The 25061-nt window shown below is 35.9% G+C and overlaps 1 protein-coding gene across 2 annotated transcripts in view; it reads left to right on the forward strand.

Moving 5' to 3' along the window:
* The window catches only part of SSTR5 (somatostatin receptor 5), a 67998-nt gene extending 46196 nt beyond the window's left edge, over nucleotides 1-21802 (forward strand). For both annotated transcript variants that reach the window (XM_031945747.1, XM_031945748.1), the window contains one exon: nucleotides 17647-21802. In XM_031945747.1, coding sequence (XP_031801607.1) covers nucleotides 17647-18815 — 1169 coding nt within the window. In that variant the 3' untranslated portion in view covers nucleotides 18816-21802. The remainder of the gene's footprint in view (nucleotides 1-17646) is intronic.
* The last annotated feature ends 3259 nt before the right edge of the window (nucleotides 21803-25061 follow it).

Genomic DNA, 25061 nt, shown 5'->3' on the forward strand with positions numbered 1-25061 from the left:
GTTTTAAAGGTCATCAAGCCAGACAAGTGAGGGCGAGTTTGGGGCCAGTGTTAGAAGTGATTTCAACATCAATAAGAAGGGAGATTTTGGGGAGAGGGGATTTGCAGGAGAGCAAGAGTAGAGTAGAACTGAAAAGGATTTCCACAGAGGTACAAAGTTAAAGGGGGTGGAGAGAGACAGAGAGAGAGAGAGAGAGAGAGAGAGAGAGAGAGAGAGAGAGAGAGAGAAAGAGAGAGAGAGAAAGAGAGAGAAAACAACGGGAACAGAACTGGGGGGGTGTAGCTTGAGATATTGCTGCTAGAAGCTCCTTTTTTCTGAATTTATTCCATCTCCACCTCCCTCAGACATGCCTGTGAATGATATTTATTGGGAGAATATGAGGACCACAGTTTGAATGAGAATTCACAGCTGGGTGATTTTGGATAAGTCCTTTCTCCCCCCCCCCCAATCTCCTCAGTTTCTTCATCTGTAAAACGAGAAGGAGAAAAGGTTGGACTAGATGATCTCAAAGGTCCCTTCTAGCTCTAAATCCTGTAAAAAGAGGATTATCTATGTTATGGATTAATGTCAAAACACAGAATGTTCCATTTTATACTAAATGTATTTGATGCTTCTAATAGACAGTCCATGAAAGCAATGGTCAGGCTCTTTTCTCATTCTTTCTAACCCTTACCTGCCCACATCCACACCATAGATGCTTAATAAGGATTTGTGAAGTTGACTTGAAAATGAGTTTCACTTCCAACTCACTGAATATTATCTAGAAAACCAGTATAGATTTAAAGGTGATATTTTGATAGCAAAGAACAGAATGGCTATGATAGGGAACATATTTCAGAGATTTGTTTCCTTTTTTTTGAGAATACCACTTAGGAGAGTTAGGGGAAAAAGAATTGCCCAAGATTCCCAGATAAGTTCTATATTAGAAATCAGGTCTCCTGACTTATACCCTAGTGCTTTTTCTTCTACAATATGCTATATTCCCTTTTCTTCTATCTCTTCTCTTTCTTTTTCCCCTCCCTTTCTTCTAAATCTTTTTCTTCTCCCTTACTTTTCCCTTTCCCCTAACCCTGTCCCTTTTCACTTTTCTCCCTATTTCATTTCTCTCACCCCACATTCTTCTCCCATCGCTTCTTTCTAGGTTCCTCTTTATCCTTGCTTCCTTCCCTCTATCACTTTCCTCATCTTCAGACCTTTTCAATCTCTTCTTTGCTCTCCTTCCTCTTTCTGCACCTCTCCTCTATTCTACTCTTCTCTCTCCATTTTCCATTCCTGATCATCCCCTGAATTTTCTAATCATGATCTCTCCTTATATCCTCTCTCTGTGCTCTTTTCACTTACCAATGATATTTACTAGTTGTTTTTATCAATTTATCTTCTTATTTGAGAGTAAAAAGCATACATTATTTTGTGTTGTTATACAATATTCTATTCTAATTTTTTCTTTATCTAGCTTTTGTGTAAACTCTCTTAGCGTAGGGGCAAGGATGGTATCCTAGATCTCTTTGGTGTATCCTACAGGTTTCAAAGTGCTACATGTAGTGGGTTTTTGCTGCTTACCCACAAAAAAACATGCTCTATTGGAACTTGCTTGTGATAGAAGCATTGCTCTGGACTGGTCTCCTTCCAGTGTTTGTGAATGAGGCTGATATTTGGGTGCTTTTTTAGTAGCTCAGAATTGTTAGCATAAACTGATTTTTCCAACTAACTTTTCTGATTTGGGTCTCTGCCATGCCAGAAGTGCATTTATCAGACTGCTGAGGAGAGGTGTAATTGTGAAGAATGATTACTATCACCTTTGTCATGTTTAGGCTTTTTTCAGCATGTGTGATTAGACTTCATGGTGTTTATTTTTATTTTTTTCAACTGAATAATTTTATTTAAAGTTTTGAATTCCAAATTCTAGTCTTCCTTCCTTTTCTACTTCCTTCCTTCCTGAGATGGTAAGCAATCAGATATAGATTATACATGTATAATTATGTAGAACATTTCCATATTAGTCATTTTATAGAAGATGAGTCTACTAAAAGAAAAAAAATGAAAGAAAGTGAAAAATAGCATGCTTCACTCTATATTCCATCAGTATTAATTCTATCTCTGGAGCTGGATAGTATGCTGGATAACATAGATTAGTCCTCTGGAATTACTTTGGATCTTTGTATTGCTGACAATAGCCAAGTCATTCCCAGTTCTTCATTGAACTATATTGTTGTTATTGTGTATAGAGTTTTCTTAAGTTGACCATGTATCAGTTCATGTAAATCTTTTCAGGTTTTTCTGAAATTATTTCTGACCTTATGTTGATATATGGTGAGATATTGATTTATATCTAGTTTCTGCCATTTTGTTCTCTAGTTTTCTCAGCAGTTTTTGTAAAATAATGAGTTTGTATTTCAAAAGCTTGTATCTTTGGGTTTGCAATATACTAGATTACTATGTTCTTAATACTATAATGTAATTTGTAGCTAATCTATTTCACTGATCTATCACTCTCTTAGCCAGTACCAGATTGAGATTTGGTATGGTTAGGTTACTTTCTTTTGTATTTTTTTTCATTGATTCCCTTGATATTCTTGAGTCTTTGTTCTTCCAAATTAATTTTGTTATTATCTTTTGTAGTTCTATAAAATAATTTTTGACAGTTTGATTGGGATGGTACTGAAGAAATAGGTTAATTTAGGTAGAATTGTCATTTATGTTATATTGAATCAGCCTACCTTTGAGCAATTAATATTTTCCAATTGTTTAGATCTTACTTTATGTGAAAAGTGTTTTATAGTGGTGTTCATAAGGTTTCTGGATTTGATTTGTCAGATAGACTCCCAAGTATTTTATATTGTCTAATTATTTTAAATGGAATTTCTCTTTCTATCTCTTTGTTGGTAATGTATAGAAATGCTAAAGATTTGTAAGGCTTTATTTTTGTGTCCTGCAACTTTGCTAAAGTTATCAATAATATTAAGTAGGTTTTTTTTAGTTGAATGGCTAGGATTTTCTAAGCATAGTATCATATCACTTGTAAACAGTCATAGTTTGGTTTCCTCGTTGCCTACTCTAAACCCTTTAATTTATTTTTCTTCTCTTATTGCTATACCTAATATTTCTATTATATATTATATTTTATATTATATATTATATGTATATATATTATAATATCACAAATAGAGGTGATATTGGGCATACTTGCTTCACCTTGATTGTGCTGGTAAGACTTCTAACTTATCCCCATTACAGATAATGCTTGCTGATTATTCTAAATAAATATTACTTATCATTTTAAGGTAAACTCCATTTATTCCTATGTTCTTTGGTGTTCATAATAGGAATTGGTGCTATATTTTGTCAAAGGCCTTTTATGCATCTGTTAAGATAGCCATATAATTTCTGTTGGTTTTATTATCAATATGCACTTTGTCAATAGTTTTCCTAATACTGAACCAGCCCTGAATTCCTGGTATGAATTCCAGCTGATCATAATGTATGATCTTTGTGCTATATTGCAGTAATCTCTTTGCTAGTATTTTTTTAAAAATTCATCAATATTAATTAGGGAAAATGAGCTAGAATTTTCTTTCTCTGTTTTGTCTCTTTCCGGTTTGGTTATCAACATCATATTTATGTCATAAAAGAAATTTGGTAGAACTCTTAGTTTGCCTATTTTCCTAAATAATTTATATATTATTAGCATTATTCTTTAAATTTTTGCTAGAATTCTCTTGTGAATCTGATTCTGGGAATTTTTCTTAGGAAATTCATTGATGGCTTCTTCAATTTCTTTACCTAATATTGGGTTTTTAAAGTAGTTTGTTTTTTCTATTAATCTGGGTAATTTAAATTTTGTGGATATTCATCCATTTTATTGTGTGTGTGTGTGTGTGTGTGTATGTGTGTTTGCAAGGCAGTTGGGGTCAAGTGACTTGCCCAGGGTCAAACATCTAGTAAGTAAGTAAGTGTTAACTGTCTGAGATCAGATTTGAACTCCTGGCCTCCTTCAGAGCCAGTGCTTTATCCACTATGCTAAATTTCATTTGGATTGCCAAATTTATTGGCATATAATTGGGTAAAATAGCTCCTAATTGTTGACTTAATTTCCTCTTCATTTTTTTTTTTGGTGAATTTACCCCTTTCATTTTTGATTCTAATAATTTGGTTGTTTTCTTTCTTTTTTAAAAAAATCAAATTAACCAATGATTTTTCAATTTTATTGTCCCTCACCCATAAAAACAGCTTCTAGCTTTATTTATTAGTTAAATGGTTTTATTACTTTTAATTTTATTAATTTCTATTTTGATTTTCAATATTTCTATTTGTGGTTTAATTAGAGATTTTTAATCTATTCTTTTCCTAATGTTTTAGATTCCCAATTAATTGGTGTGCTTTTTCTCTTTTGATATAAACAATTAGAGATTTATTTTTTCTCTAAGTAGCATTTTGTTTACATTTCATAAATTTTGTTATGTTGTCTTATTGTTGATCATTTTCTTTAATGAAATTGATTGTTTCTATGATTTGTTCTTTGACCCATTTGTTTTTTAGGATTCAATCATTTAATTTCCAATCAAATTTTAATCTCTTCCCATTGTCTATTATTGAATGTATTTTTAATTGTATCATGACCTAGAAAGGATGACTTACTATTTCTGCTTTTCTGCTTTTGGTAGTAAGGTTTTTATGTTCAAATACATGGTCAATTTTTGTGAAAGTGCCATATACTGCTGAGAATAAGGCATGTTTCTTTCTATTCCCATTCAGTTTTCTCCAGAGATCTGTCATAGCTGACTTTTCCAGAATTTTATTTATCTCTTTAACATCTTTCTTGTATTTTTTTAGATCAGTTCTTTTTCCAATTAGAATTTTTACATTTTCTTCTATTTTTGTACTTTAAAAATTTTATATTATCACTTTTTTATATCTCATAGAGTCATTAGTTTCCACTTGTTCAATTCTAATTTTTAAGGAATTACTTTCTTTAGTGACTTTTGTACTTCCTTTCCCTTTTGGCCAATATATATTTTTAGGGAGTTATATTTTGGTTAGATTTATTTAGTTCTGAAAGGGGAAAATTGGGGTCCCTTGCTTGTGTAGCTTTATAATTTATTTCCTCCTATAACTCATTCAACATCTCCTTCAAAAATTTAGATGCTACACCATTTGGTGCATATATGTTTGGTATTTATATGACTTCATTGTTTATGGTACCTTTCAGCAAAATATATTTTTCTTCTTTATCTCTTTTGATTAAATCTATTTTTGCTTTTGTTTTGTCTGAGATTGTTACTCCTGCTTTCTTTACTTCAGCTGAAGCATAATAGATTCTGCTGCAGCCCCTTACTTTTTTTTTAATTTTTAAATTTATTTTTAATTTGTTGTTGTTGTTGTTTTCAGCCCTTTACTTTTGCTCTGTGTGTCTCTCTGCTTCTGATGCGTTTCTTGCTTCTTTGTATTGTAGAATTCTGTATTTTAATTCATTCCCTTATCCACTTCTATCTTATGGATGGATTCATCTCATTTATATTTACAGTCACAATAACTATGTATTTCCCTCCATGTCATTTTTTATTTGTTTGTCCCATTTTTCTCTTATCTCCCCTAGCCTTTTCTTCTTCACAAGTGTTTTACTTCTTATCACCACCTTCTCCAATATCCTCTCTCTTTTATCATCCCCCTTTCCTCTTCTATTATCCCAATGCCATTTTTACTTTGTTATAGAATAAAATAAATTTTCATATCCAACCGAGTATGTAATCTCCTTTTGAGGCATATTTGATGAGAATAAGATTTAAGCTTTGCTCATCCTTCATGCCTCTTCTATGTGGAATAATTTACCCTTTTCAAACTCCTCTCTTCTTTTTCTAATGTAATTTTTTTCTCACTCCTTTACTTATTGGGGGAGGGCTTATAATCCCATCAAAGTCGCCTTGTATTTACACTCTAATTGCTCTTATAATAACAAAATTGTTAAGAGTTACAATATTATTTTGCTATATAGAAGCATAAACAGTTTAACTTTATTGAATTTCTTATGTTTTGTCTTTCTTGCTTCTTTTACATTTTTTTTTATTTTCCTTGAAGCTTGTATTTGGAGGTCAAATTATTTTTTTATTCAGCTCTGTTTTTTTTCCTTCCTTCCTTCCTTCCTTCCTTCCTTCCTTCCTTCCTTCCTTCCTTCCTTCCTTCATTTCCTATAGGAAGATTGATTCTAATAATTTGGTTGTTTTCTTTCTTTTAAAAAAAATCAAATTAACCAGTGATTTTTCTCCCTAGTGCTTTGTTCTTGGGGGTGAGGTCATGGGAAGGAGGTCATACTCATTTGCTTATGGGTCTGTTGGTTTGTAGGAGGGTGAGGTCTTATTGGGGGATTGCCCCAGACTTGGAGCCCTGTGGCAGGCCTCTGCTATGATGCTGGCTGCCACTGCTACTCTTAGACCTTGTTCCTCTCTCACCCTAGTGAAACAGATCTTTTCTTTTGGTCTGGCAAACTGCTTTCCTGCTTTTAAATCAATCGTTTTCCAGTTGTTTGGAGGGTAATGAGGGGAAGAGTTCAGAGGGTTTTTTCCACTCTTCATCATTTTATCTGGTTCTATCATCTTTTTTATTATTATAGATTTTTATTTACAAAACATATGCATGGGTGATTTTTCAACATTGATCCTTGTAAAACCTTCTGTTCCAATTTTTCCCCTCCTTACCCCCACCCCCTTCCCTAGATGGTAGGTAGTCCAGCACAAGTTAAATATGTTAAAGTCTATGTTAAATACAATATATGTATACATATTTATCCAGTTATCTTGCTGCACAAGAAAATCAGTTTTAGAAAGAAGGTAAAAATAACTTGAGAAGGAAAACAAAAATGCAACCAGACAATAACAGAAAGAGTGGAAATGCATGCTCATTTCTCATATTTCTTTTGCTGGCTGTAGCTGGTTCTCTTCTTTACTGAACAATCAGAACTGATTTGGATTATCTCATTGCCACATCCATCAGAACTGATCATCATATAGTATTGTTGAAGTGTATAATGATCTCCTGGTTCTGTTCATTTCACTCAGCATCAGTTCATGTAAGTCTCTCCAGGCCTCTTTGAAATCCTCCTGCTGGTCATTTCTTACAGAATAATAATATTCCATAACATTCATATACCACAATTTATTCAGCCATTCTCCAATTAATGGGTATCTATTCAATTTCCAGTTTTTTGCCACTACAAAAAGGGCTAAGACCAATATTTTTGCACATATGCATCCCTTTCTCTTCTTTAAGATCTCTTTGGGATATAAGCCCAGTAGTAACACTGCTGGATCAAAGGGTATGCACAGTTTGATAACTTTTTGAGCATAGTTCCAAATTGCTCTCCAGAATGGTTGGATTAGTTCACAATTCTACCAACAATGTAGGAGTATCCCAGTTTTTTCCACCCCTCCAACATTTGTCATTATGTTTTCCTGTCATCTTACTGGCTCTATCATCTTTATCAAGGTACTGACTCTAAGGAAGAATGAGAGTGATTTGGTGGGGGGAGGTGGAGGCTCTGGGAGCAAGAGACTTGAATGCTCTTCCTAACTTTAAATTCCATATATGAGCTACTGGCATGTCATTAGTAATGATCATAATGATAACTCATGAGGGGTAGTGGGTAACTCAGCATTGAATTGGCTCAAGCTGGGTATAAGGGTGCTTCTGACACAAACTAATTCTGGGGCCATGGGCCAGTAACTGGTGGACTTCAATATTTCCATTTGGAAGGAACTTTAGAGGTCACCTGATCTAAACCTCTTATTTTTCAGATTAAGACACTGAGGTCCAGAGTTGTGTCAAATACAGCTAGTTAAAATGTCTGTATTTAAATCCAGGTCTTCTGACTCCAAGTCCAGAGCTTTGTCTACTACACCATCTTAGTGTCTCATTCTCCTTTTACCCCTACCTCTTTCAACATTTTATAAATTATAGACCAGTTGCTCTGATATACATTATTGGAGGCAGTTTCCATACTGGGAGTATTCCATCTCAGAAAACAAATTACTCATATTTATATACTGATAAAAGCAGTTTCCTTGTCAACAGTCCCAAGGTAGGCAGACAGTGCTACTCTTCTTATGTTTGAGAAAAAAGGCTCTATTAATATATAGAGCCCTCACTTATGGGCCCACAACTGTCTTAAGGATGAATGAGATGCTTAGAAAGTATGTTGGACCTTGAGACAAGAGGAAAAGTGACTGTGAACCCAAGTAACTGAGTAGAAATTTGGGTTGGCACTTGTTGACTTCTATGGCCAATAAAGCAGACATGGCCTTGATAAACTGGCTCTGAGGAGTTCATAGAAAATAATATTTCTTCCTAATGGTCACTAATTTGAGGGGGAAGGAAGAAAGAGATACAGAAATGGAGGGGAGAAGAGAGGAAAAGAAAAGAAGGGAAGGAGGGGAGAGACAAAGATATTCTGTGAGAAAAGTCAAACATATGGGCAGGCAGTTGAGAAAGAAAGGGAATTTTTGTATTGCAGAGGAGGGACATGTTAACTAGGGAAGTAATTTAGGGAGATAGAATGGATCTTAGGGCAGCACCTGCATTACTAATTGAATAAGCAATGAAAGGGATAAAATCCTGCTCTTACTGTAGTTTTGTGCTTGCACTAGATGGCCTTGTTTGTTGAATGAACGAAAGTCAGAAGAAATTATAAACTTGAACTAAACTTTTAAGAGAGAAGAAATGTTTTGTGAGCCTATATTTGCTGCTCAATCTCTCAGTTGATCAAATACAAAAAAATGACTCTACATGAAGATATGGTGCTGAATGCTTGAGGAAATAGGAAAGGATATGAGACAGAACCTTCACTGTCCTTACAGAACTCAAAACCTGATGGGGTAGGCAGAATACACATGATGAATAGAGAGATTTGGAATATGGAGAGCTTCAGTGAAATTCTAGATCTACAACTTACTACCTATATAATAATGGTCAAGAAAGTCCTTTCTCCTCTCTGTACTTTGAGTTCTTCATTTGTAAAGGAAGGGAATTAGAGAAGATGATGTTCAAGGTCCTTTTCAGATGCAAATTTTGTGATTCTATGAACTAACAATACTGGGCAGAAGTGTTAAATGAATGTGTGGATGGTACTGGTAGTACTGTTCAGGATTACAATAGGAGTAGAAAAAGCTTTATGGGACAGATAGAATTAGGGTTGGGTCTTTGAGGGTAGATGGAAAGTTCCAGGGACAAAGAATAATCTGAACAAAGTATGGATATTGGAAACATAGATTTAGGAATATAATGACAAAGACCAGGTTGATGGCATAGAGGGCATAGATGTCCTTGTCAATAGGAGTTAAAGATATAAATTCAGAGGGACACCATCGTGTTTTCGGTCTTGGATACCAGGCCAGAGGGATTTGAACTTGATCACATAAGCAATAGGAAATCACTGAAGATTTCCAAGCAAGGGTTAGGATTGTACATTTTTCCTAAAAATGAACAATTTAAACAGGCTGGCAATCTGTGTAGGATTATTATGTAGGATTATACAAAATTATCAATTTATAAACTTAATCCTGCGTTGCCTTGGCAGTATCAGATCAAATGGCTTTGCAGATCCTTATATCTCATAGGTTAGCCCATAGGATAGTTGTTCCCTATTCCTATCTTAAGTAGGTAGAGGAAATGTGAAAGCTTCGAATTTATATATATTGAATATAGATTGCTACAGGTAGAGATGTCTAGCAGAGAGTTGGTGTATAGAATTAGAACTCACAACAGTATGGGCATTGAGATATCTATCTGTCTATCCTTTCCTTGAAGTGCATCTTTGGTCTAAAATGTTTGGGAGAAAGGGGTTAGAAATAGGAAATGTGATAGAGCCCATAAGTTATGGGTTTTAGTTTTTTCACCTGTAGAAATGGGAGAAAAAGGGGACGCTTTTAAGTAGTGGAGATTGACTTTAAAGGTAATCTTCTGACTCAGATAATCTGTCCATTGTACACTAGCAATGCTTGGGGTTGTACTTTCACACATATGTTTCAGAATGGACTTAGGAGACTGCTTTGTTGTGGCCATGGGGATTTCCAGTTTCAGTTCCTTCTGGAACCAGGAGTAAGTAGGTAAGCTGGCAAGCAGGCAGTCGGGCAGAAAAAGGAAAGAGAATTACCCATGGTCTTCAAAGATCAGAGAAGAATAGAACACACCAGGCTAGATTTCCTCCATGGACAAACTGCTGTCTTCAAGAGGAAGGATACATTATCTCTTAAAAAGAAGAGAAATCATTGGCATTTTGTTTTTTAACAATAGTCTCCAACATACACTTAAACAACACCCCTCCACATGTTTAAACCCCTCTGTTTAACATAGTATCTGTCATGTAAAGGGTTTTATCTGTGTGGAGGGGGGGTTGTTTGAGTGTATATTGGACCAGAGGAAGGAATTCCTGGGTTCAAATGCAGCCTTAGATACTTACTAAATGTATAGCTAATCATAACCTTTTTTCTGCCTCCTGTTCCTCAACTGTATGCTGGGGGTTCAAAATAGCATCTACCTTCCAAGGTTTTATAAATATCAAATGAGAGTATTTGTAAAGCATACAGCTTAGTGCTCTACATATAGTAGATGCTTAATAAATACTTATTCTACTCCCTATCAATTGTTAACAGAAAGAAAACATGTACTTTAATCATGATAGTATGGGTCAAGCATGGCTCGTTTACTTGACTTGAATGTTGTTTGTTTGTCCTTTTGTTTTTTTATGGAGAATATTATAGTCTTTGTGCATAGTGTTCTTTTGGCTTTCCTTTCTTCTCTTGACACTCCTTCATATAAATTGTCTCATATTTCTCTGAATTTTTCATATTGTTTTGACTTCTTAATGTAATAATATTTCATTGCATTTATATGCCATAATTTGTTCAACCACTTCCCGTTGCTAGGTTCATATTGTTCCTAACTTTTTATTATCATAAATAATGTAGTTATGGATATTTTGGTAGATATGGGGCTCTTTTCACTTTCAAATATCTCCTTAGATTATATCCTAGAATCTCTGGGTTAAATCTTAGTGACTTTCTTTGACAATTCCAATTTATTTCTACTTAGCTCAGTTGAATAGAGCATAGGAGCTAGTGATTGTATTAAATGAGATATTGTGTGTGAGGGTCTTTGTCAATTACCCCATATAATATTGCTGTCATTACTAAGATTTGAACTATGGGGGATTCCATCAATAGATATTCTCACTCAAATACAGGTGAGAATGTACCTCCCCTCCTTCCCCACCTATTCCTGAACCCATAGTTTAAATGGTGTTTGTACCAGATTTCACTTAGTTGTTCATCTTGGCCAACTTATCATCTGCCATGTCACTGCCCTTTTCTTCTTCTAGAACAGCATTTCCAGATCCAGCTGCTAGAAAAAGCCCCCAGTCTTTGAGATAGTTAATCCACTCAGTTTAGGAACTCCTATCTTAGTGTAAGCTGTCATGTTTGATATAATGAATGCATTCAAACTCAATTAGCTACTATATCTACCTGACCATAGATAAGACCATGCTACCAGTCTTCTAAGACGTTGTCCATCCTGATGCATACCATTTCTTCTCCTTCCTCTTCTTGCTCTGGGTTTAGAAGTCAAGTTGATATTATCAGTGTCCCTGGAAACTGCATGTCATTTAACTATCCTTGGGACCAAATTACCATTTCTTTGTTTTCCTAGACCCTTCTTCCCTTCCTAACACTTCAGCGTTGACTTTTTGGAATATAAATTCCTTGAGAACAAAGATTGTCTTTTATGTTTCTGATTCCTCTGTTTAACATAGTATCTGCCATGTAATAATAACTCAATAAATTTTTTTCTCATATTCATTTAGCAGTACTTTTCATTAGTTGTGGTGGGCTACAAGTTCATCACCTGTGATGTCTGCTTTTATGTCTTATGATGATCCTCTTTGAACTCAACTAGGATGGCCCTCAGAACTTTCTCTCTTGGGATAGGCTTTTCCCAAGTTAGTACTTGGGAAGTACTAAGAGAACAAAAATAACCAAGTTTGAGTTTGACTTATAGACTATCAGAAGAATCATCCTTGTTTGGGAAAAAAATATACTTCTGTATAAAGGCTTAAGAGGAAACCATGAGCAATCCTCAGACTGCTTTTGGGGTGGTTGTTGGAAGAACTTTTCAAATTCAAACAGAAAAACATAGTGTTTTATCATTTACCCCATTCTATTCTCTTAAGAATCCCTCTAACCCAATCCTGTGACTGCACTAGTTAAGAAGGGAAGGGGAAAGACACAAGGGGAAGGTTTTGGTGAATGTGTCATTTCTGTGACTAAGAACTTTGGAGTTTCTGAATAATGGCTGTTGCCAGAATGTTTTTCCAAAGAGGCAGGTGCAGCACTAATGGATTATTATTATTCTTGATACTCTGAAGTTATAAAAAAAAAGAAAGTGTGGAGAAAGTGTGCAACCAGCAGTGAGATTAGGAGCACATGTTGTGCATTTTTAAGGTGACAAAGAACAATTAGAGAAGTCAAAGGACCCTTGAAATCATATATCCTCACTCCTTTCCTTTACAGATGAGAAAATGGCGATTTCTGCAAAGAGGTTAAATGTCAAAGTCACTGGTAGCCGGCTAGAACCTTACTGTTCCAGCTTTTCTCTCGCCATTCTATCCTCTACTTGGCTGACATTTTTTTCCCCAAGCACAGATTTGAACATGTCAGTCCTTCAACTAAATAATTCTAATGGTTCTCTATTATTTCTAGGTGCAGAAATTCCCTTGCTATATCTTTTTAGTGTTCTTACACTAGGTGGCACATTGGACAGAATACCAGGCCTGGAATGAAGAATATTTGAGTTCAAATCCAGCTTCAACATTTATTAGCTATGTAACTTTACTTGCCTTAGTTTCCTCATCTGAAAAATGAGCTGGAGAAGGAAATGGCAAACCACTCCAGGAAAAAAATTATACTGGTTACTTGCTGTTCCTCACACATCTCCTATTCTGTGTCTTTGTAGAGACTGTTCCTCATCCTTGTAATTTTCTCCTCCTAATCTCTGACTCTTTGATCTCCTGGCTTCCTTCAAGACTCAGTTTAATGTACAAAAAAGTGGGATAGTTAGATGATGCATTGAATAGAGCACTGGCCTTGGTGTCAGAGGACCCTCCTTCAAATCAGGCCTCAGACACTTTATACTTAGTAGCTGTATGACCCTAGTCACTTGCCTAGGCACTTAACTTAACTATGAAGAAAGAGGAGGAGAAAGAAGAGGAGGAAGAGGAAAAAAAGGAGGAGGAGGAATCAGTTCAATTGCTACCTGATTGTGATTGACTTACTTTCTTACATCACCTTCCAGCTATTCTGAATTTATCCTAATTATGCACTTAATGATTTAAAACTTCCCTTATTTATTATAATGTAAGATCCTTGAGGGAAAAGATTGCGGGGGAATTTTTTTGTGTTTTCTTGGTATCCCCAGAATTTTGCATAGTGTCCTAATACGTAGTAAATACTTGAGAAATACTTGAATGACTGATTTCTTTGTATCATCTACTAGATGACCTTTTTTGAATTCCTGTAACATTTCAGAACATGTTAATCAGTTTCCAGATGACCAGTGTCTCTGATACCTGTTAAACTAGAATACTGGCAGGATCTCCAGGTTCGTTCTTGTAGCCTTTTCTGCTTGGAAGAGATTTGCTGAGTTTGGGCTTTGCTGGCAACTCCATGCCATGATAATGTGTGAGAAGACATTTTTTTAGTGAAGGAATCCAAGATGGAGCTCAAATAAGTACACTAACCGAATTTTAAGCATTCTTATCTCCATTCTACAGATGGAGAAACAAAAAGTCAACAAAATAGTGATGTACCTAAGGGGTAGATATAGGATTTGAACCTGTATCTTCAGACTTCTCTCTCTCCTTTACATAGCTGGAGACATTAGAAACTTCATTTAGATCTTAAAATGAGGCTTCAGTTCTGTTCAGCTAATGAAAAATCTCAGAGGCATATTCTAGTCATTGTCTAATAGCTGCACAGCAGGCTTTATTTTCTTTTGAAGATGATGATGATAGCAGAATCATCTGACTCTTTCCTGGGTTGGCTCCATTAGGCCAATCATAGCAATTATATAATACAATGACCTGATCTGGAAGAACTGCATGGGATGGCTTTCAGGTGGATTCAGCTGATTATATCTGAGATTTAGCTACCATTGGGGCCTTCTAGCATGACAGGACTGGAAGGAAATTTAGGACAGTTAACACAGAATGTCAGAGTAGCAAGAGAATTGAGAACATAAAATGTCAGAGCAGAATGAGAACTCCAAATATAGACACAGATTATTAGAGAAAAAAGGAAACTCAATACAGAGAACAAAATGGGCATCTTAGAACCTAGAACACAAGATATCCGAGCATGAAGGAGCATTATATTTTCATCTAGTCTGAATCCCTTTTAAAATTTGCCAAATAGCAAAACCGATGTTAAGAGAAAGGAGAGACTTCTCTAATATCACACAGTTGTTAGTGACCAAACCGTCTTTCAAATTCTAGATTTCTTATGTCTTTTCATGATACCATACTTCAAACACAGTAATGACAACTGATTTGGTGAAAGCCAGAGTCATATTTAGGAGAGGAATATAATATAATTATCAGTCTATTGGAGGTTAGCATCTCTGCAATCATCAGGCTTAGATACTTTTAACTTCTGGCTTGGGTATAATATGTCCTGACATCCTTATTGCTGAAATTTATAAGAAGTACACCTTTCTAGAGCTATTTATACTTAGTTTCTCTCTTTTTTATATTGATTCAGAAGCATGAGAAGCTCTGGAGGCTGGGACCAGACCTTGACATTTGTTTAAGTAATTTAGGCCAGGTTGCAGTTGGGCTGGGGTGGACAGATAACATCTTATTACTTTCAAACCACACTTTCTCTTCATAGAAAGACTGGAGGATTTCTACTGCATTTTACTTAAAATCCTTTCAGATATGAAAGTAACTCTATCTTTTAAGCACATGCCCAACTTCAAAGAATAAATGATAATCCATTTTTCCTCCTCTGTTTTTTCTTGTCTCTGTTTTTTCTCCAGCTTCCTCCAAACCCTAGTCAGGCAAACTTTTTTTTATAGCTGATAAGGAGTTCATGATCACCTCCCTGTAGCAAAAGAATTCTGATGCATTAATATTTGGATTATAAATGTAAAACCAGAAAAGACCTTAGAGATCTTCTAGTCCATCTTTCCTCCTCTCTTTTAGAGAGGAGGAAACTGAGGCTCTAGAGAAATGAGAACTCCCTAGGCAGCAGCAGATTAAAATTTAGGTTAAAATTTTACATCAAATGTTTAGTTTCTTAATTAGATCCTGGGAAAGCCATTTACCCCTTGAAGCTTCGGGGTCCTTATGTGTAAAGTGAAGAAGCTGGGACTTAAAGAACTTGGCATCACCATCCATAACATAACTCTTGGCTCTATCTAGCATTGTTATTATAAGGCACTATCCAGGACATGAGAATGATGAGTAATCCATATTCCTTGCTTGAAGGGACCTGATAGTTTTGGGGGGCAAGGAGAAATAATAACTATAAACAGGTAGAAGCAGCAACAATGAATGTCATGTACTAAATGAATGATTCAGAGGAGAAAGTTCTCCTGGAAGAGAAAGCTCAGTGTAAGTTGGAGTAGTTTCTGTGTGCTTGAGATAGAACCAAGCCATGGGAAAGTCATCTTCCCTGCCCTAATGATAAGATTTAACAGATGAAGAAACTGAGGCCCAAATATGATCAATGAGTTATAACTAGTAAGTAGAAAAGCTGATATTTTAACTCAGATCTTCTTACTTCAAATCTAGTATCTTCTCCCCCTTTCCAATCATGATGGACTCCAGAGCTCATTATATTTTCTTTACTAATTAAACACAAATGATCAAGTTTCTAATCAATCAGCTAAGAATTTTTCATGATTATTGGTTGCTGTGAACTGCTCCAACCGTTCTGCACCCCTTTTGATCAGTCTCCCAAAAACATCATAAAAAAGGGGAAAGGATCCACATATGCAAAAATGTATATAGCAGCCCCTTTTGTAGTGGCAAGGAACTGGAAATTGAGTGAGTACCCTTCACTTGGGAAATGACTAAATAAGTTATGGTATATGAAGGTAATGGAATATTATTGTTCTGTGAGAAATGAAGAACAGGCTGATTTCAGAAAAATCTGGAAAGACTTAAATATGAAGTGATGCCTGAGTTGAATGAGTAAGAACCAGTAGAACATTGTACATAGTATCAAACAGCAAGATTGTGTGATGATCTCCAGGATAGACTTAACTTCTCAGAAATATGATGATCCAAAACAATTCCAATATTCTTGTGATGGAAAATGCCATCCTCATCCAGAGAAAAAAACTCTGGAGACTGAATGTGGTGTGAAGCTATTGATTTTTGCTTTTGAAAATTTTGTTCTTTTCCATGTTTTTTCCCTTTTGTTCTGATTTTTCTTTCACAATATGAATTATATGGAAATATGTTTAAAATGATTATATATGTATTTTCTATATAGAATTGCCTGCTGTCTTGGGGAGTAAAGAGAGGGAGGGAGCTCACACATAGTAGATGTTTACTAAATGACGGTTTCAAGCCATTTAGATTCATAGATTATAGATTCATAGAATGACAACTGGAAGGAATTTTAGAGATTATTTAGCACAATGCCTTCCTTTTACAAATGGGGAGTAAGCCTTGAGAGGGAAAGTGTTACACTTATGTGAACAAAGTATCTTAGTGGCAGAGATTTGACCAAAACTCAGGTCTCCTAACTCCCAGTGCAGGGTTTTCCCCATTAAAATGCATTGTCTCTCTCTTCTTGGAGGAGATAGGAGTTTAGATAAAGCTTGAAGAATAAAGGTAGAATAAGAAGAGAGAATGGAAATGAATTCAAGAAGGGGTGAACATAATGAAGAGAGGGTATAAAGGAATAATAAGCTGGTCCCGGCAGTACATGCGAGTGACTTTTAGAGAATGATTAGAAAAGTGTTGGATTCATAGGGTAAGACTAGGTTGTTGGAACCTGTGAAAAGTATACAGAAGATTTTTAATTTGGTGAGATCATTAGCAATAGGGAACCATTGGAGATACTTGACCAAGAATAGGAATGGGAAAATAATATTATAAAACTAGTAATTTTTGGAAGATGATCCAAGCAAAACATATTTTAAAAGTATATTAAAAGGAGAAGAAACTGTAAGTAGAAGAGCTCTTTTAGTCATCTAGGGGTGAGGATGGGGACAGATGGAAATAAGAAAATATTCTCTAAAACTAAGAATTGATTAAATTTGAATGTTTTCTGTAATTCAGTTAGATGAAGATTTGTGCTCTTTCCCCAACTCCAATTTCCCAGGAGTAACAATTCATTTTCTTTGTCAATTTATTTGAGACTTGTTTTCCAAACAATTTGCTTAATGCAAAAATCCTGGCTGATATCATAGCTAATGTGCTTTATGGTACACTGGGTAATCCAGCATTTACATGGGAGGTTTGAAGGGAGGGAGGGAGAAGGCAATGAGTGAATAGGGATATGATTTCACAATATGGTTAGCTAAACAAAAAAACAAACAAACACTGTCTAATTTATTTTCTGGTTTTCATTTCTTTTTTTTCTCTTTTTCTTTTAGCAGCAAGATGTCTGAATTGTAACTCTCCTCAACTGTGGAGGAAAGAAAGGAATGAAACCATGGATCCACTATACTCGCTGCCAGCTAGTGGACTGGATGACAATCTTCAGGGAGAAAATTTTTCCTCTGCTTTCAATAGTAGTGAAAATAAAACAATGGTCATTCTGTCTCATTTGTCTACTGTTCACACAGTAATCATCCCCATCATCTACCTCCTTGTGTGCATGATTGGGCTCAGTGGTAATGCTCTTGTCATTTATGTGGTTTTGCGGTACGCTAAGATGAAGACTGTCACCAATATCTACATCCTCAACTTGGCTATAGCTGATGTCCTTTTCATGCTAGGTCTGCCATTCATTGCCACCCAAAATGCCATTTCCTACTGGCCCTTTGGCACCTTCCTATGCAGGCTTGTGATGACTGTAGATGGCATTAACCAGTTCACCAGCATTTTCTGTCTTACTGTTATGAGCATGGATCGATACCTGGCCATAGTACATCCCATCAAGTCCACCAAGTGGCGTCGACCAAGGATAGCCAGGCTTATCAGTGCTGCTGTCTGGGCCTTCTCATTACTGATGTCCCTTCCAGTCATCATATTTGCCGATATCCAAGATTTGAATACTTGTAACATCAGTTGGCCTGAACCAGTGAATATCTGGTCAGCAGTGTTCATCATCTATACCTCTGTCCTAGGGTTCTTTGGGCCCCTCTTGGTGATCTGCCTCTGCTATTTGCTTATTGTGATCAAGGTCAAATCATCAGGGGTCCGGGTAGGCTCCACCCGGAGGAGGAGGTCAGAGCGGAAAGTGACCAGGATGGTGGTCATCATTGTTGTTGTCTTTGTGTTTTGCTGGCTGCCGTTTTTCACTGCAAACATTGTCAATCTGGTTTTTATCCTGCCTGAAGAAGCTGCCTCTGCAAGTGTATATTTCTTTGTGGTGATCCTCTCCTATGCTAATAGTTGTGCTAATCCCATTCTGTATGGGTTCCTGTCTGACAACTTCAAGCAGAGTTTTCAGAAGGTCCTGTGCCTCCGAAAGGGCTATGGCGTTGAAGATGGTGATCCCACCGATCACAGGCTAGAGAAAAGCAGCCGCCTGCAGGAAGCCATGCTGTCCTCTCAAAATACGGAATTCAATGGGCACATGCAAACAAGCAAAGTGTAAAGAAACTCCTCCATGAAGTGTAAATATGGTGGCTTGCTGGGGTGAAGATTTCAAGAAACCTGGATAGGAGTTAAAATGGGGGAACTCTCATATTCCAGCTGTTGAAAATCTTCATATTCCATTTGCTATCAAGTTTAGCATCTCAGTTTATGGAATTACAGGATCCTCATCAAAAATGGGGTTGTAGGGAAGAGACAAAACTCTTGTCAAAGTTGTTTAGTGTGAATTGCCAACCTTATCACCATGGTGTATTCCAAAATTCATCTGATGCTTAAAAGTTGCTTCCTCTGAAGTTTGTTTTCTAAAGTATAGATCTGGCATGATAGCTACTAATAGCAATCACTTCATTGCTTTGAAAGACTTGAGAGGGAAGAGGAGAAAGAATGAAGACTCCCTCTAACCTTCCTTCCTACATCCATCATGTTTTGTGAAAATCGTGACTTTGGTTCTTTGTTTCTGCCTCTGTAAAATGAGGGGGTGGTGGTGAACTGGATGATCTGTAGGGCTACTTCTACCTTTAAATTTGATGCTGCTTTCCCCAGGAATAGTGATGAGACAAGGAGTTTGGTAAACTGCCTCCAGTTTCCATTATCAAATAAACTTGTGTACAGAGCACTAGTTGGGATAGGGATGAACATAGGTGCATTCAAACTTTCACTAAGAAATGGTTCCCTGTTCCTATTAGAATGTGGGCTTTAAATGTCCACTCCTTTCTCCATTTTCAGAAGGGATCTGAGGACCCAATTTTGTGAGTAATATGGTCAATAACTTTTTGAACCTTCATGAAGAAAAGAGCCAAACTAAGTTCTACAGAACCAACTTTTGGCATTTCTTTCCTTGAGTAGGTTTTTGGGCCCCCCTTTCTTTTTTGGAGGCCAAATGTGACTTGTTTCAAATATGACAATGGGGAGCAGAAACAAGAAATCTATAACCTTTTAAACAGTGCTCTTATATGAAGCTGATGTGCATTAGGATGTTTGCTGATAATCTCCAGTGACATAAAATATTGATTGTTGTCCAGTTGACAAACTGCTGTCATGAGGCCCTGTGTCTATTTTGTTCTGTATGTCTGTGATAGAAACTGGAATTTAAAAGTTATTTTGTGAAATTAAAGAGAATCTGAATTTTCCCTCACTGAGCTAAAGAAGTTCCTATCTTTTCTTGTCATTGATGCATAAAGGAAGACAAGATGACTATCACTTCAACCTGGATGCCACTTTAATCCTGTTTGACTTGTGAGGCTAAGTAAATACCTTGGGGGTAGTGGACAGTAGGGAGCAGGGCATCTTTTGCAGCTGTGAAAAGGGAGGGCTAAAGTGAAATTCAAGAGTGGATAGTGCAGAAGTCTTTAGTCGCTGCTGCCACTGGCTTGCTGAACCATATTGATTCAGTGTTAGCAGATACAACTTAAGTCAAACTGCAGTCTATGGATCAGAAGCAAGGAGTGTGTGCATCTCCCTAGGCTGGCAATCAATATCAAGGTCATGTCTCCCAACTCAGCCTAGAGCTCTACCACTTCACAATCAATAAATATTTATTGATCAAATATGAACTCCAGTTCCTTCTTTAGCCTTCATATATACACATGTACACAGTCTTAAATGGAAGACAGTTTCTTTCTTCTTCTTATATCACAAGGTCATTCTTATCCAGAATCCCTATATCACTTTCCAGAGTCTGTTTTGGTTGTACTTTTGAGTCATTGAAATATTTTCAGTATGTGTGTGTAAAAGCTTCCTTATTAAAAATGTTCAACAATTATAGTTGCCTTTTATATGGAACATACTATTCTGAAGCAAACTCTGCCCTCAGGAAGCTTATGTTCTATTCAATTTATTTCAATAAGAAGATCCAAAAGGTCAATAATTCTATTTTAAAGCCAATGGAAACTTCTAAGGACTCTTGGAGTATTATTCTAATCCTTATGATTACAGTGATTACAGTCTACATAATTTTATGCAGTTGGATTTCTCTTCTTAGTTTCAATTTACTTCTCTGTAATTTGAAAACATTGTACTAAATGCCCTTTGACGTCTTTTTCATTTTATTCCTGTGAACCCATGACACCCAAGCTTTATCAAGCCTGGTGATTCTTGACTAGAGTCATCTATCATACACTCTAGGATTTTTAGGATTATTGGATTGTTTGCTTGTGATACCAAGACTGACTTAGACTTAGAGAAATTACTTTTTGGAGGTATGAGAGGACTAGGATTCTCTCAATGTTTTCCTCCAAATGCAACAAAACTGTCCCCGGAATTTGATTGGTCCCTGCTTCCTTTGCTGGAGCTCCCTGGTTACTAACTGGTATTAAATAAATCCCATTTATGTGGAAGCGGGGGTCCTCCAATCTGGTGGATTTCTGAAGATCACAAGCCACCATTCTCTGTCCTGCTGAGTAGAAGGAGATTGAATCTGGAGAAACCAAGTGTTACTATATCTTTACTGCTATCTTTCCTATTTGGGAGCAAATAAGACTTCTTTTTATTAACTTGCATGACTTATGAATATCTCATTCCATCCTGACAATGAACCTGGAATAAGAAGGCTACTTCTATCATTAGGCCAACTTCTAACATGAGGGAATGGAACTTGGATAAGGATTGATTTATATAGCACTAAGTGAATGATAATGATCAGTTGGCTGACTCTTGGAGAGCACATGGCTGCTGTTGAGTAGTTGGTAGATATTCATTTTATCTTATGAGGGTTGGTAGACATATTGTTTCAGTTTTATAAAGGAGAAATCAAAGTTTAGAGAGATAAAGTGAAAGATATAATATCAGAATATCTGATATTGTATAACTGATAAGTGGCAAAGCTGGAAATAAAACCTGGATCCTTAGTGATAGTCTCCAAGTTTGGAAGGACTGCATTGATCACCTACCTGAAGCAACCAGAGTTCTCACAAATGATCAACAGGCTTCCCCATGAAGACTTCCACTGACAATAACTTGTACCCAATAAAACTCACCTGGTTTTGACTTCTGGTGCCAAATAGAACAAATCTAACTCTTTTTCTATAAGGTCATTTTTAAATATTTGAAGATAGTGAAGATATTCCCCCACCCCCAAGACTCCTTTTGCCTAGGCTAAAAACCTCCATTCTATTAATCCTAGAATGTAGCATGGTTTTGATTTCCTCCCTATGCTACTTACTGTCTCCTGGACATATTTCAATTTGTCAGTAACCTTATTTGCATTTTCTCATCTTCACAAAATTTAAAACACCATGGAAATGCAAATTAATAAATTTAATGCTGGGCAAACACTTACTTGGATGATTCAGACAAAGCAACAATAATACATACACCCCCAGATTTTTTCTCAAATATTTAAGTGATTTGAGCAGATAGTTTTTTGTCATTTATTTATTTCTGTCTTTCTGTCTCTTTTCATTGCCCAAATTTTCTGAATTTTTGCAGTGGGGGAATCCATTTAGAGAGGCCATATCTGCATTGTCAAAATGAGCATATAATGGAAAAAGCACTGGGCTGAGCAACAGAAGTAACCTCTACTCCCAACTCATTCAATGTTCATGTTCTAAGTGACTGCTTTTTAGAAACATTATTGTTTCTTCTGTCAAATGAGTTGAGTCTTCCAGATTACCCTCAAGGTCTTTTTTGACCCTGTTGTTCTTTGCATCAGAATCAGTTTTCCCATCTATATAACGAGTAGATGTTCTCTAAGGTCTCTTCAATTCAGCTAATTAGTGTTGGAGTCAAGAAGACCCTCTTCCTGGGTTCAAATCTGGCTTCAAAAACTTACTAGATGTGTGATCCTGGGGAAGTCATTTAACCATGTTTGCCTCATTTTCCTTATCCGTAAAATGAGCTGGAGAAGGAAATGACAAACCACTCCAGTATCCCTTCCAAGAAAACTCCAAATGGAATCATGATGAGTTGGACATGACTGAAAAGCAACTGAATAATAAGATCTCTTCAATTCTAACACTTTGGTAATAATAATTAATTTTTATATGTTACATTAAGGTTTGCAAAGTGTTTTACATATATTATGTTATTTGATCCTTCGGAAAATAGGTATATACAGTTATTATCATTACCCCGACTTTCTAGATGAGGAAAATGTCAACCAGAGAGCTTAGATGTTTTCTCATAGAGCTAGTTAAATTCCAAAAGTAAGCTTTGAATTGAAAGTCTCCAAGTCCAACATTAACATTCTATTCAATATTACACTGCACTATCAAAAGTGAAACATATATTCTAAATCCCATTTTTGCTTTGATTTCCCTTTTCTAAAATCCTTTTCAGTTCTATCATTTTGTATTCTAAGACTCCTTTTATTTGACAGTCTAACATTTGATTCAGTGAACTGAAGCTCCAAATATTAAGAACATACATACATATATATTTTTAATGGATTTTCCATGATAGTTTGGGAGGGAGACACAATCATAAAAGATAATTCTTGCCATTGGGGAGTTGTGATCTACTAAGGGAGATATACCTCACATAACACTAAAAGTTACATAAAACTAGGAAAGTATTAATAATCAAATGAATGACACAGTAAGAATTTAGAGAAGGGAGGTCATTGTGAGCTAGAGTGATTAGAGAAGGCTTCTTGGGTTAGGCTAAAATGAATAGCTTACAATTATAAGAGAACACACCTGGAAGAACCCAGCAAAAGATCTTCATTTGGCTAATGTCATACAAAAAGTAGGTGATTAAGCCACACCCTGAGCCTAATGCTTTTTTCTTTTTTTAATTAAATATTTTTATTTTCAAAATATATACATGGATAATTTTTGACATTCACCCCTATTAAAAAAAACAAACAAACCTGTGTTCTAAATTTTCCCCTCTCTTCCCCCATCCCTTTACCCCAGTTGGCAAGTGATCCAATATATGTTAAACATGTACAATTCTTCTGTACATATTTCCACAAATCTCATGCTGCACAAGAAAAATCAGATCAAAAAGGAAAAAAATATGAGAAAGAAAACAAAATGCAAGCAAACAACAAAAAAAGTGAAAATATATTCAGTTTTCACTATCCTCTTTCCGGATGCAGATGGTTTTCTTCATCACAAGACCAGGGAAACTGAGCCCACATCTTTAGATTCTCAACTCAGCACTTTTTTCTCAAATTTGTCTCATCTCACTGTAGGGATAGGGCAAGAAGAAGGGATATGGCTTTATATGTGATTTTCTCTATCTCAGATATGCTACAATAAATACACACAGAGACACACATATCAATATTCCCCCCCTAAAAAAATCCCAACAATAAGTAGCTTTGCTTTGTTCAGAGAAATGGCAATATAGGTTGTGTTGGATTAGTAATAAGGAACTTTGATTCTATTCTTGAGTCTACAACCAAGTGACCATATAACTTTGGGCAATGCATTTTCTCTCTTTGCGTTTCACTTTCCTGCTCTGTAAAACGAAAAAGTTAAACTTTATTTCAAAGGTTCTTTTCAGCTTTGACACTCTTTGGTTAGATAGTTCTAAAAATAATATGGTATTCTCTGAAAACAAAAACCAGCGAAAACTGGTTATCATTAAATGATTGGGCTATGCTATTGTTAGCCTCATGTGGCCATGGAACAAGATTGTCTACTTCAGTCAAGTTTTCTTTCTCTTATGCTCTTTCTATCATGTTACACTTTGAAAAATTTTGTTTTCTCTTCAAGACACCTAACTCCTAACCAGTCTCTCTAGGATTGGTTGATCTTTCCCTGATGCTTTCTGGCACATGGGCTGGTAAGATTTGGAATATTTGATGCCCAACTATTTTAAAATCCTCTGTTGGCAATCTCTTCCCTTTAGAGTTCTATTCCAGATTCTTTTTTTCATCCATTAGTTTTCATTGGAACTCTTCCTTCTTTTTCAAGGAATTCAATGCTTAGTTCACCATTTTCCTCTAGTCCCCAGTGCCTGTTTTCACCTTAATGACCCTTTGAATCCTGATATAACAGTCCTTTAACCACCTTTATGGTGAATTCCATCTCCACTCTGTCTCAGCCATGGACATACAAGCATAACATCTTAGATCTTTCCATTATCTGAAACTGTTCTGTCTTTATACCTCCATAATCTTGAATTATGAAATCCTTTTGTGCAATCTTCTGTATATGAAAAAAAAAGTTGCCCTGTGGTTTTCTTTTACATTACATTAGTTTCTTTAGGCAACTTCTTATCTGAGTTATTTTATTTCTGTCTTGAAAATAATTGTTCTTGAAACTTTCCCTCCTGGTCTCACATCCAGTTTTAAATCTAT

This window comes from Sarcophilus harrisii, chromosome 1, assembly GCF_902635505.1.
Source record: "Sarcophilus harrisii chromosome 1, mSarHar1.11, whole genome shotgun sequence".
In the NCBI taxonomy this organism is placed as follows: domain Eukaryota; kingdom Metazoa; phylum Chordata; class Mammalia; order Dasyuromorphia; family Dasyuridae; genus Sarcophilus; species Sarcophilus harrisii.